Raw genomic sequence first — 11,688 nt, 5'->3', positions numbered from 1 at the left:
CCACGTCGCCTCCGCCCCTCCCCCCCCCCCCCCTCCCCCCCCCCCCCTCCCACTCTCCTGACATCATAGCGCAGACGGAAGGAGATCACTCGAGTGGCAGAGGCCCGGCGAGGGGTGGAGGTGGAGGAGGTAGGGAGGTAGGGGAGGAGGTGGAGGAGGTAGGGAGGGAGGGGAGGAGGAGGGTAGACAAGTTGGTAGACGGCGAGGGAGGTAGAGGCAGCTCAAAAAGAAGAAGGCGAGGAGAGCAGGAACTGGGAGTAGGAGAGCAGGGAGGTGGAGGTTGGAGGCAGGGAGGGCAGGGCAAGGCAGCATGCTCTGACCTCCTCAGCTGCCATCTTCGCTCACTCTACACCAGCATGCCCAGCCACTCGACGGGAACTTCTTCAGTCACACACTCCTCAACGGTGGAGGTAGCAGCGGAGTCTCCTGCTCTCGCCTGCGATGCTCACGCGCCTGCAGGAAGGAGGCAGGGAGATGGTTGCTCGACCGAGAGACATCGGCTCCTCCTCCTCCTCCCCTCCTTCCCTTGCCCCCCTTCCCCTCGAGCAGCAGCCCACGGTACCCGGTGCCTCGTTCTGTATGCTGCGTGCTCAAGCTTGTGCAGGATGGAAGAGGCGCCTCATTTTCCTTTCAAAGGTTCTCCTTGCTCCTGCCCCTGCTCCTGCCCCTGTTTCTGCTCCTGCTCCTGCTCCTGCTCCTGCTTCTCATTCTCCTCATGTCTCTACAGCTCCTTCGATGCACAAGAGGAGGGAGACCGTCTCCTCTCCGTCCGTCCTCGAGACATCAACCAGGTCGAGGGAGAGCAGGAGCAGGTGCAGGCCCAGACGGGGACGCAGGACGGGCACGTGGGCCCAAAGGGTCTCTCACTCCCTCAATGGAGAGAAGAGTGGGAGGAGGAGCGTGCAGAGGCGGCAGACAAGGTATTGACTCCTTGCTGAGCTCGACCCTCAGCTGCTGGCCAGGTGCGGAGGAGGGAGGAGGACGCGAAGATCCATCGCTTCGGGGGAGGAAGGAGGTACTGGAACTCCTACTATGGGAACCCGATGAAGTTCGCGGTGAGAACGAGAGGAGGAGGAGGAGTGGGAGTGAGAGGAGGAGAAGGGAAGGGACAGGAGGAGGAGGAGAAGGGAAGGGACAGGAGGAGTAGGAGTAGGAGGTGGTGGAGGAGCTGATAAGTGTGCGAGCAGGAAGTCTACACGAGGGACTGGTACAGCTCAGGGCAGGCGATTGCCAAGCACATCATGCAGGAGGAGAAGGGTGCGGGTCTTCTTGTGCTCGAGCTTGGCTGCGGGTTATCGGATCTTGGGAGGTAAGAACAAGCCTCTCATCACTTTCTCCTTCTCCTACATTGCTGATTCCCTACCACTCTCTCCGTGTTGTTGTTCCTCTTAGCTTCTTGTTCCGTCGTGAACTCCTTCCTTTCTCCCTCCTTCTTTCCTCCCTCCTTCCTGCTGTCACTTCCTTCCCTCCTGTCTCCTCCCTCCTCTTCTTCGTTTTCCCTCTTCCTCCTACATGCGTTACCTTGGCTGCGCCTCGTCTACCTGACTCGGCTTGTCTCATCAGCGCGTTGGAGGGGATGGGTTGTCGAGTGATCAGCCTTGACTTCTCCCCTATCGCGGTGCTCCAGGCAGCGAGAACGAGGAGGAGCGGGTGAGACTTCAGGGCCCTACTGCACCCCCCAGCTCACTCTCCTCAGGTTCCTGCGCCTGCCAGTACGGAGGGAGAGGTGAGGAGGTTTGACAAGGCGCGGGTCTGACCAGCTGACGTCCAGCTTCGACCTGGTCGTCGAAAAAGCAACTCTTGACACAATCTTGTGCGGGGGACAGAGCGAGTCAAACTTCACGTCTGCTTGCTTACATGCTCTCAATGCGCTCAAACCTGGTTGCGTCCCCTCCCCTCCTCTCTCCCTCCCCTCCCTTCCCCCTCCCCTCCCTTCCCCCTCCCTTCCCCCTCCCCTCCCTCCCCTCCCTTCCCCCTCCCTTCCCCCTCCCTTCCCCCTCCCCTTTCTCCTCTTTCCTCCTCCCTCCTTCCTGTATCCTCATCTTGATTCTTTCCTTCTTTCTCCTCCAAGTCCGGCTCCTCCTCTCGGCACCCACCGCCACCTGCTGAGCTTGTGCTGGCAGGTGGAAGATTTATCAGCATCTCACACACTCGTCGAGCACATCGTCTCGCCTCCTCCTCGTCTCGCTGGCAAGTGACTGAGACGGAAGTCAGTTGACCTGCTTCCTCCTCCTCCCTTCTCACGTCTGTCGGTGGCAGCTGCTCGAGCACGAAGTCGACGGGACTGCTGTTTGCTCCTCCCACTGACCATCCACTCCTTTCTCATTGGATGCAGCAGGGGGAGCGGGTCAAGAGCGGAGCAGCCAAGGCCTTGGCTGTAACGTTCTCATCCTCCTCCCCGATTGCTCCTCACGTCTGCGCAGTCCCTCTATGCTGTCCTGCCCGACAGCGACAAGGTAGCATGTGAGCGCATGCGAGCTGGTTGGGTGATCACTGGAGCAGGAGCGATTCAAGGTCGCGAGCCGGTAGCTCTCCTCCTCCTCGTTGCCTTCTTCGAGCTCTGTTGCAGTGCTGCCCTCAGCAGATCCTCTCCTCTCGCTCAGCTGGATGAGTTTGCGGCTTCGGGTCTCCTGCCCCCTTGGCTTCTCCTCCTTGCTGACTTGCCGGGCAGCACGAGAGCTCTGCCTTGAGCATGGAGGCGACGAGATGGCGGAGGGTGAGGCAGTTGCTCCTCTCGTGCTGCTCGTGTGACACCTGGGCTTGCCGGGACTCGACAGACTTGACATCGGCGCTGCTGGAGCTCAGGTCGTCTCCTGTCCTCTCCTGCCGTATCTTGTCCTCATCTGCTTCACAGGCGAGGTCGCGAGGAGGAACAAGCCTTCGTTCCCGCCCGCGAGTCTTGCTTCGTCGCATCTTGCCGGAAGAGAGGTGAAGGAGACTTGGCCGGTTGAAGGTGACAGGAGGAAGCAGAGGCGAACGAGGAGGACGGAGAGCTTGGGCGAGCGATGCTGGTGGTCACAGCAGTGTTCATCGCTGAGCTGACATGCGAGACAGCACATGGAGAGAATGATGGACGAGATGTTTACGAGGCAAGACACCCAAGGTCTGAGTTTGTTCTTCACCCTCGTGGCTGCTGCCACTCGCTACTGACATCTGATCGAACAGGGGAGGGGATCCTCCGAGCCTTGGCTTCGATGTTGTAATATCAGCACGGAAGGAATTGGTTCTTTATAGCAATGTGAACGTGACAAGGCAAGAATAGATCTCTCTAGAATCTCTACTTCTTCGAAAAAATGCGCTTGAAAAGCTTGTTGCTGCCATGGGCGTCAGCAGCAGCGGCATGCTTGGCCGCCAACTTGGCCTTGGCCGCCATCTTCTTGACGTCATGAACTGAGCAGAAACATCAGTTCTTCATCCTCCACCACTCCCACACGCCCTGCCCGCTTCCCTCCGTTCCACCATCTCCCTCTCAAACTCCCTCTCAATGCCCTTACCGGTAGCCTTGGTCTTCTCTGCAGCAGCATGCTTCTTGGCAGCCTTGGCATGCTTGGCAGCAGCCTCCTCCTCCTTCTCGGCCTTCTCCTTCTTCTCCTCAGCAAGTTTCTTCGCCTCCTTCTGCTGCTTCTTCTTGCGATCCACAGATCGCTCGATCATGATCTCCCTCTTGGCCTCAGCCGCCATGGCCGCGATCTTCTTGGGGATCTGAGGGAGCTCGACAGTGGCTGACAGCCTTCCCGTCTCCTTCTCCTTGGCCGCCTGCGCAGCCAGCGCGGCGATGGAGGCAGGGATAGAACCTTCTTTGTCCTTGACCCCCGCGCTCTTCAAGATGGCATCGGCCACGTCGAAGTTGGAGTCAGCACGGAGCTTGGTGGCCTCAAGGGAAGTTGCTCCCATGTGGCGGGAGAAGACGCCAACACAGATGACGGCGGTGAGAGCAATGGCCATGACAGCTGCAATCCTGGTGACTCCCTGCCATGCACAGTCAAGCGCGGTAACCAGTATCACATCAGTAGAGTCAAGTTTCAGAGCAAACACATCAGAATGGTGTAACATGTTGCATGTAAAATGACCACCATTAATCATCCAGTCAAACATGAAAACAAAATTCACACAAACCCACAACAATCACCACGTCACCTCCATGCGACCCACAGGGCCGTAAGTGTTGTTTCAACGAAAACAGCAAAAAATTGTTCTCATGACAATGAATAGGCATAATTCATCAAAACATCTGAGCATACTACTAAACAAAACCGCACTTTGACCTCAATTCACCAGAAATAACCATTCCATCAACCGCAGCCATTACAAGTTCATCATGAAAAAACAAGAGAAGAAGAGTTTAAATAACAATGTAACTTACCACTCTCTTCTCATCCATCTTCTGCTCTCCTTCTCCCACCATTTTTCTTCTCGACATGCCCGGCACAGCGCCGTAGCCCTCACAATGTTCGGCCTGCACCATCGCGAAGAGCCACGCCGCTATTGGAGAACCCTACCCCATCGACCCTCTTAATAACCACCCGTGGATCTCCATGTACCATGTACCCTCCCAAGTACAGTCAATATGACCCCTCCGTCTAGAGGCATGTGCCCAATTCTCCAAACGAAGCTTGACAAATAGAATTATTTTCCAAGGAGAAGATAAAATTTAAATTGTTTTTTAAAAGTTTGAATGATATAAGCAGAATTTGATGTGATTTGACATAAATTCGAAGAGTCGTCCACAATGATGAGGGATGGAGACCCATTGCGCGAAATCTGGTTCTGCAGGTGGCCCGGCCACCACCGCCGGCACTGCCGGGCCGGGCCATCACTAGTGCTTTTACGGTTAACTTTTTACTACCGGTCTGAGTGGTATTATTAGAGACGAATTCAACATCGTAAAACAATGACTCTAAAAATGACATCAAATCCCGTGATTCAGTACGGCTTCGGTACTTAAGTTTACTCATCTTTCGCCCCTTAAGGCAAGTACCCACCCCATGAGCTCGCTTTGCATTTTAATGCCCTACACTACCTACCCATACTCGTCTTTTGCAGTACAAAAATGTCTCCCAAAGGGGTACTCAAGGGGTCATTAGTGGTCCAAGACTACCCTACCCTGTACGACTTATTCGGAACCCTTGCGATGGGCATGCAACTTTTTGTACTACCCTGGCGAAGTACCGGTACTCTAGTGGTGGACCAACTTAATACAAGCTCCACCCTACCCTGCCAACCATGTGCTTGTTTTCTCAAATGTACCCCTACTTTTCCCATTGATTGTAACCCTTATTGTAGTACCCTACCCTATTCTTTCGTAAAGCAGGTTCGTGGGTGAACCAATCGCCATGCTGCACCAGCCTTCCAGCAAACATTTCGACATGTACCACCCCCAAGCCCTACCCTACCCCCCTATGATCTACCTCTTCAATCATCGTTTTCCTACCTTCTGCTTTCTGTTCCAGATAGCATATCTTCATCTCGTTAAATCAATGTTATATGCCTATCTATTTATCACCATACCGCTTACCCTTGACCAAAGAGACACTATACCAAGAACCCAAATTAACCCCCACCCCCCTGAATTAGGCAGTACGCATCTTGCTACCCCCTGTTGGCAGCTTGAAACATACGCTGTGGTCAACCCACCCGCCCCATGACCACCCTACCCCCCCTTTTCAGAACTCTCTTTCCCTTTAGAGGGTCTGGATACCGAATCGTACATACAGTTTCCCCCCCATGCCCAGCACAACACGCCTTGTCCTGTGCTGTTCCCCCGCTCGCCTTATCACCTCCTCCTCCTCCTCTCCCTGTCTTGCATGACTCTCTTTGATATACTCTTCGAGTTCAATGCCCTGCATCGCACTGACAACCTCCTCCTCCTCCTCCTCCTCCTCCTCCTCCTCCTCCTCGATCTCAGAGGCAGTTCCTGGTGCAATGTCCTCTGCCTCGAAATTGTTGAAATCCCTGATTCCATCTTGACTTTCTTCCTCATTTTCTCATCTGGTTCGAAATCTTCCTTCCAAATTAGTTTTGATCCTCTTGAAAGTTCAATCGCTCCTATTCCTTCTGCTCTCCCAATTCGTATCTCGATTCGTTGTTGTCATTTTTCGAGCATTATTGTTTCTGTTTCTGCACATTTCCGCGTCTTTGGTTTTTCTTCAATGAGTTTTTGATTTGTTATGGCCTCACACGCTTATTCCAGCATCCCAGAAACACCTTATCGACACCTTAAGTCCACAGAATCTCCTAAAATGTACCAACACTCTTCGTATTGGAAACGTGAAGCTACCAACAACCCCAGCGAGTTAGTTTTGGCCCCAACTCATAGCAATGCAACAGATGCAGATCTCCGACAAGCATCGAGGCATGTGAGTCCAAGAAGAAGCAAGAGAAGGCGGGGCTGCGAAACGCGAGGCTGACTTTGTTCTCATCAACAGCTTCTCCCGTGTATCAAGCATGCATACACCCAATCAAGACCCAAACGCAGGACGTACAGGTTGAGCCTCAAACTGCAATTCTGCAAAAATGCGAGAGACATTGATGTGATCTCAATCCTTCATGCGTTGCGAGAGGTACAACAGTCAAGCCAGGAGGGTGTTATTATGATAACCATAAGTGACCTGACCTTGGCAGGCTGTCGAACAACAACTCGTAGACGTTTACAGACTTTACCTTCACCATCTCAATTTGACGGATGCAGTCATGCCAGAGGTAAAACACAACTCTAGATCCTTCAACTGATTGCATTCATGCTCAGCTTCTAAGCCTGCTCATCTTCTGCGAGGGAACTATTACCGAGGTACACCTGTCACATAACCGCATCACACTCAAAGGGGCAAGAATGTTGTTGGAACAAGACAGGGAGGTCTGAACTTATCTTTTATTGCCAGCATCCCCTCCTGATGGTATCGCAGACTCTCTTAAAGTTCTATCCCACCGAGCGGGGGAACAGCTACACCCCACTGCTCGTTCGCCTGGAGCACAACGAATTCGATCTACTTCACCTTCATTTGCCTCCCGAGACCTTCAGCACCGACGTCATGCCGATCTCAGTTGGATATGATGGCCCAGCCTTCCGCGTTCCTTCCTGGCCTCCACGGACTCAGCCTGGTGACAACCGCCTCGTTTCCTCTCCTCCTTCCAGCAGGCTTGATCCTGCTCCTCCTCCCCCAAGCTCCGTCTCTGCTCCTCCTCTCCCGCGCTCTGTCTCCCCTACTTCATCCCCTCCAAGGAGCTCGTATGCGGCGACAGTGGTACAGGTCGAGGCTAGGACCGCTGCTCCTCCGGCGCTGCCAGCACAGTCAGACCCTTCTCCTCCACCCGTCTCCTCAGAGGATGCATGGCCATCTCTCTCTGCTGTGACTTCCCGGGAGTCGTCGACCTGGAATCGAATGAGGGGAGTTCAGAAGTCTGAGCCCTTTCCGTCGCCTCCATTCTCCAGCTCCCCTCCAGCTCCGCCTGTTTCACGCACTGCTGCCTCAGATGACGATTGCACCATAGATCTTACCCCAGCTGCATTCCCCCCTGTCAGCTCTTTCGCCGCTGGGGTCGGGTCTGACTACCTGCCGGGCCCTTTTCCCGTGAATCGAGAGCTGCAAGCGAACGCATACAATTTCCCCTCATTGCAAGACAACTTGTGCGAGGAGCATCGACAGGAATTCGAGGACAAGAGCTACGAGCAGTATGCGGAGTACGAGCAGTATGCGGAGTACGAGGAGTACGAGGAGTACGAGGACGCAGCGTATTGGGGGGAGGAAGAGAGAGAGGAGCTGGTAAGCGCAGTCGGGGAGAGGAGGAAGGGTTTGACGTTGCGGTATCAGTCCAGTGTCGATGGGTCCGAGGTCAGCGTGCCAAGCGAGACGTCTACGACGGGAGATTGCACCTCGTCAAGATGGGTGAGAAGGAGGAGGTTGTGGTTCTGTGTCAGTGCTTGTGTCAGTGGTTGTGGTTGTGGAGCTTGCTGTTGGTGCTCACCTTTCTCCTCTTGCCAACAGAGTTGCTGCGAGACCGAGTTTCGCTTCTCGCCGGAAGGCAGTGTGGTAAGAGCCTACGACTAAGCTCCTCCTCCCTCCTCCTCTCTGACCCCCTCTCCCTCCTCCCATTTACTGAATCACTCCTTTCTCTCTCTTGATCCTATCCTTGATTCTCGACCTCCCTCTCAACTTTTCTCAACTTTCCTCTTCTTATTGGTCTAGTCTGTCCTGATCTCTGACCAACAGGAGTTCGAAACTGAACTTCTTGCCACCCCCGTCGAATTTGAGGATACCTACGTCAAGGTTTGGACTCCTCTTTTGCCTTCCCCTCCCCCCTTCATCCTCCTCTTCCTTTTCATCTCGTCCTGCACCTGCTCCTTCCCCTCCTCTTCTCAAATCCCTCGGCTCATTCCACGTGCTGTATCACACGACATTTTCGTCTTCTTCTCCTCTTACTTCTCACTTTGCATCTCAGTGTCTAGTCAACCTTTCCTACCTCGGACATAAATTTCTTGGGATTCAAAGGAACCCGTACGGGCCAACGGTGCAGCAATGTTTGGTTGAGCACATGTGCGTATCCTTCCTAGCTACATTCCACTCCTCTTCTTTCTCCCTCCTCCCCTATCTCTTCTCCCTGTCCTTTCCTCCCTTCTCGCTATCTCTTGAAGTCTTACCTTCTGTCTTGTCTTCTTCCTCTGCCTTCAACTACGTGTAGTCTTGGTCACACAACAGGACATTTCTCACTCTTCTTGCTCTTCAGGGTCTTGCTGGGAGCGATCGAAGAGGATCGGGTCGAAGAGTTTCTTATCGCCAGTAGGACAGACAAAGGAGTGCACGCCGCGCAGTCTCTGGTAAGGGAGGAGAGAGAGGTGGGAGGCGGGGGGAGGGGGCGGGCTGGGGAGGAGGAGGAGGAGGAGGAGGAGAAGGAGGAGGAGGAGGAGGAGGAGAAGAAGGTGGTGGTGGTGGTGATGGTGGTTGTTGTGGAGTTGGAAGAGGAGGAGGAGGATGCTGGCTGATGAGTCAAGAGCAAGGGGGCCGGAGAGACGTCTTGTGGTGAAGGAGCTGATCGTACTGTGCAGGTTGTTGTGACCATGAAGAAGATTCAATGTCAGAGTCCAATCGCAGCATTCATCGCAAAGTTGAATCGGTAAGAAGATCGCAGAAAAGAAGCGATCAAAGAGGAAGGAAGTGGGAGGGGGAGGAGAGAAGAAGGGAGGAGGAGATGTAGAGAGCGGGAATATGGAAGGGAGGGGAAGGGAGAGGCAGGGGTTTGAAGATGCTGACATTGACATGCCATGTAAAGTTCCATGAAGGCGAAGCAACAACAAGTCGAAGTCATAGCGATGCGTCAGATCGATCCAGGCTCAAAGCTCGACACACAATTAGACACTATGTGGTTGTATACTCCTTATTTCATCAGGAGGTAATAGCCTCTTTTTCTTGGTTCCCCTCCTCTCCCCTTGTTCCTCCTCCTCCTACTCCCCCTCCTCCTCTTTCATCTATCTTCTGACTGGTCGGCAGTCGCACCTACCAGTACATCATCCCCGCCTTCGCTCTCGCCCCCCTCCAGCGGGAGGTCGCTGCCAATTCGCAACAGCTGTATGCGCGAATGAGGACAGCTCGACTGACAGCGGAGGAGTTGGAGCACGTGCAACAGGTGAGGAAGAGAGAGAAGGAGCAAACTTTACCTGTTTCTGCGCTCACCTGCATGTTTTCTTCGTCTTCATCCTCTGTCTTGCTGTCTGATCTCTCACTGTTTCTCTCCTGCAGGTCTTGAGCTGTTTCCAACGTAAGGACAACTTCGTAGCCTTCACGGACGAGGCGAAGGCAGACAAATACAAGGAGGTTGACATGATTACTGCTCTTGTAGTCTGGATGCTTTACCGCTCTTGTTGTGTTGACATCTCGCTGATTTCTTCCTCTTTGCCTTTCCTTGTCTCATTTCTTCTCACGGTTTGTTCGCCTTACCCTTCCTCCCTTGTTTTTGGTTGTTTGTATCGTTTTCCTCCCTTTCTTGCTAATCTCTCATGACACTGAATCTTCAGACCACCCGAGAAGTCTCATCGTTCAAGATCAAGGAGCTTGTTTACAACAACAACATTGAATACGCAGTCATTGAAGTTGAGGTATCCTCCCTCTCCCTCTTCACCTCTTCACCTCCTCTCCTCCCTTCTCCTCCTTCTCACCTCCTCCTCCAGCCCCCCCTCCACCCTCCTTTCTCTACATTCTTCACATCCTCCTCCTCCTGTTTTGAACAAGGAAGACAACTATCTGGTATCTTGGCGACAGCATAACCATGACGCAGGGCAAGGGCTTCATGTATCATCAGATCCGTAAAATGATCGGACTATCCATCCTCATCATTCAGGCTGGTACGTTAACACCGCTCCTCCTCCTCTCTCTTCTCCCTCCCCCTTCTCCTCCTCACTCTCCTTTTCCTCGTCCTCCTCCTCGCTCTGCTCCTCTGCATAGAGAGCAGTCGGTCGCGGCATCTCACTCTTCTGTCAGGTCTGGACCACCGTAAGAGCATTGAAGGAGTGTTCAGGGGAGTGCCACTTCCCGGCAAGGTGAAAGACACCCTAGTCCTCGTCCTGATCCTCGTCCTCGTCCTCGTCCTCGTCCTCGTCCTCGTCCTCGTCCTTATCCTACTAAACAGTGCACGCAGGACAAAGTCTCCTCCTTCCGCCTCGCTCCGGCCGAGCCTCTCTTCCTTGACCATATCAACTTCAAGTACGAACATGTCCTCTGCTCGTCGCTCCCACCCTTGTGCTCGTGTTCGTGCTCTTCCTCTTGTGGCTGCCATCGCTCCCTCTCCCCCATGCGCTCACGCTTGCTTCCTGCAGATATGACAAGATTAAATCCTTCCTGGAGAACCCATCAATCATGTACAAGGTACCTTACACTAGCATCGTCCTCGTCCTCGTCTGAGCTATGTTTCTTCTTCTTCTTCTTCCTGCTCTTCTTCTGTATTTCTTTCTCTTCTGATTGTCTTCACCAGAACGATGCTTTCAAGCGAAATACCATCATCCCTCATGTCTACAAGGAGTCTATCAAGCCGATCCTCGACTTCATCCAAGGTACCCTATCCCCTCCTCCTCCTCCTCCTCCACCACCACCTAGTGCCGCCCAACACAATGATGTTTTGCTCTACAAACTCAACAGCCTTGGAGGCGGCACCTAAAGACAACAAGGAGGGAGGATCACGGTAATAGTAACTACAATGACAGCTCAGGAAAAGGGATTCTCCTCAAAGAATATGATGTTTGTTTGTTGTGTATATCTCTTATTTTTCCTGCGGAAGCAAAAAAGATTGTTGTCCGGGCGGGGAAAGGGAATAGGAAAATATCACAACAATATCTTGATCACCAAATCCGAACTACAAAGATTTGCTTGTGTGTGTAGATGAAAACACCTCTTCGCAGGTGCATGGACAACACACTCATAGTGTAGTGTAGGAGAGGAGTGTGTACGCGACTACACCGAGTGAACGGTACGCTTGTACACCTAACCCACCAGGAGATAGTGTTATTGGGTTGTGTGACTGACTAACTCAGTCATTCACAGTCGACGGCCGAAGACGCTGAACGACATAAGTAGTGAGGAAGGAGATAGTATGTGCTCGGAGCTGGACCCCACAGTATCGGTACGAAGGGATTGTCACACTACCATACTAGCTGAGTTTATGACGTCGACGGTACGGGGATTGAAATCGATTAAGTTCAAAAAA

General features: G+C 53.2%; 2 protein-coding genes across 2 annotated transcripts; one reads left to right on the top strand and one right to left on the bottom strand.

The window, feature by feature from the left end:
- Positions 1–3,213: 3,213 nt before the first annotated feature.
- GUITHDRAFT_166174 (hypothetical protein) lies at positions 3,214–4,476 on the bottom strand. Its single transcript, XM_005821520.1, has 3 exons — positions 4,364–4,476; positions 3,495–3,969; positions 3,214–3,390 (listed from the first exon to the last, which is right to left on the bottom strand). The coding sequence occupies exons 1-3, from the start codon at positions 4,463–4,465 to the stop codon at positions 3,278–3,280; spliced, it is 690 nt and encodes a 229-aa protein (XP_005821577.1). The 5' UTR covers positions 4,466–4,476; the 3' UTR covers positions 3,214–3,277.
- Positions 4,477–6,318: 1,842 nt separating this feature from the next.
- On the top strand, positions 6,319–11,170 carry GUITHDRAFT_119246 (hypothetical protein; the record flags this gene model as incomplete). Its single annotated transcript, XM_005821519.1, has 21 exons — positions 6,319–6,356; positions 6,476–6,560; positions 6,622–6,699; positions 6,746–6,853; positions 6,903–7,098; positions 7,471–7,760; positions 7,809–7,883; positions 8,208–8,264; positions 8,437–8,531; positions 8,722–8,812; positions 9,041–9,108; positions 9,265–9,357; positions 9,483–9,618; positions 9,732–9,806; positions 10,007–10,087; positions 10,267–10,333; positions 10,470–10,528; positions 10,627–10,691; positions 10,805–10,853; positions 10,960–11,038; positions 11,124–11,170. 21 exons carry the CDS (start codon positions 6,319–6,321, stop codon positions 11,168–11,170), a joined length of 1,932 nt encoding a protein of 643 aa, XP_005821576.1.
- Between the last annotated feature and the right edge of the window lie 518 nt (positions 11,171–11,688).

Source organism: Guillardia theta (genome assembly GCF_000315625.1).
Source record: "Guillardia theta CCMP2712 unplaced genomic scaffold GUITHscaffold_142, whole genome shotgun sequence".
NCBI lineage: Eukaryota > Cryptophyceae > Pyrenomonadales > Geminigeraceae > Guillardia > Guillardia theta.
Note: the sequence above shows the minus strand (reverse complement) of the source record. Positions and strands in the feature narration are given on the sequence as shown.

Excerpts from the sequence above, each read along its gene's own strand:
- GUITHDRAFT_166174 (XM_005821520.1), bottom strand. The coding sequence starts at position 4,465 with ATGGTGCAGGCCGAACATTGTGAGGGCTACGGCGCTGTGCCGGGCATG. Across the intron at positions 3,970-4,363 it reads AGATGGATGAGAAGAGAGTG|GGAGTCACCAGGATTGCAGC; the intron begins GTAAGTTACATT and ends TGTGCATGGCAG. Across the intron at positions 3,391-3,494 it reads AGAGAAGACCAAGGCTACCG|TTCATGACGTCAAGAAGATG; the intron begins GTAAGGGCATTG and ends GTTTCTGCTCAG.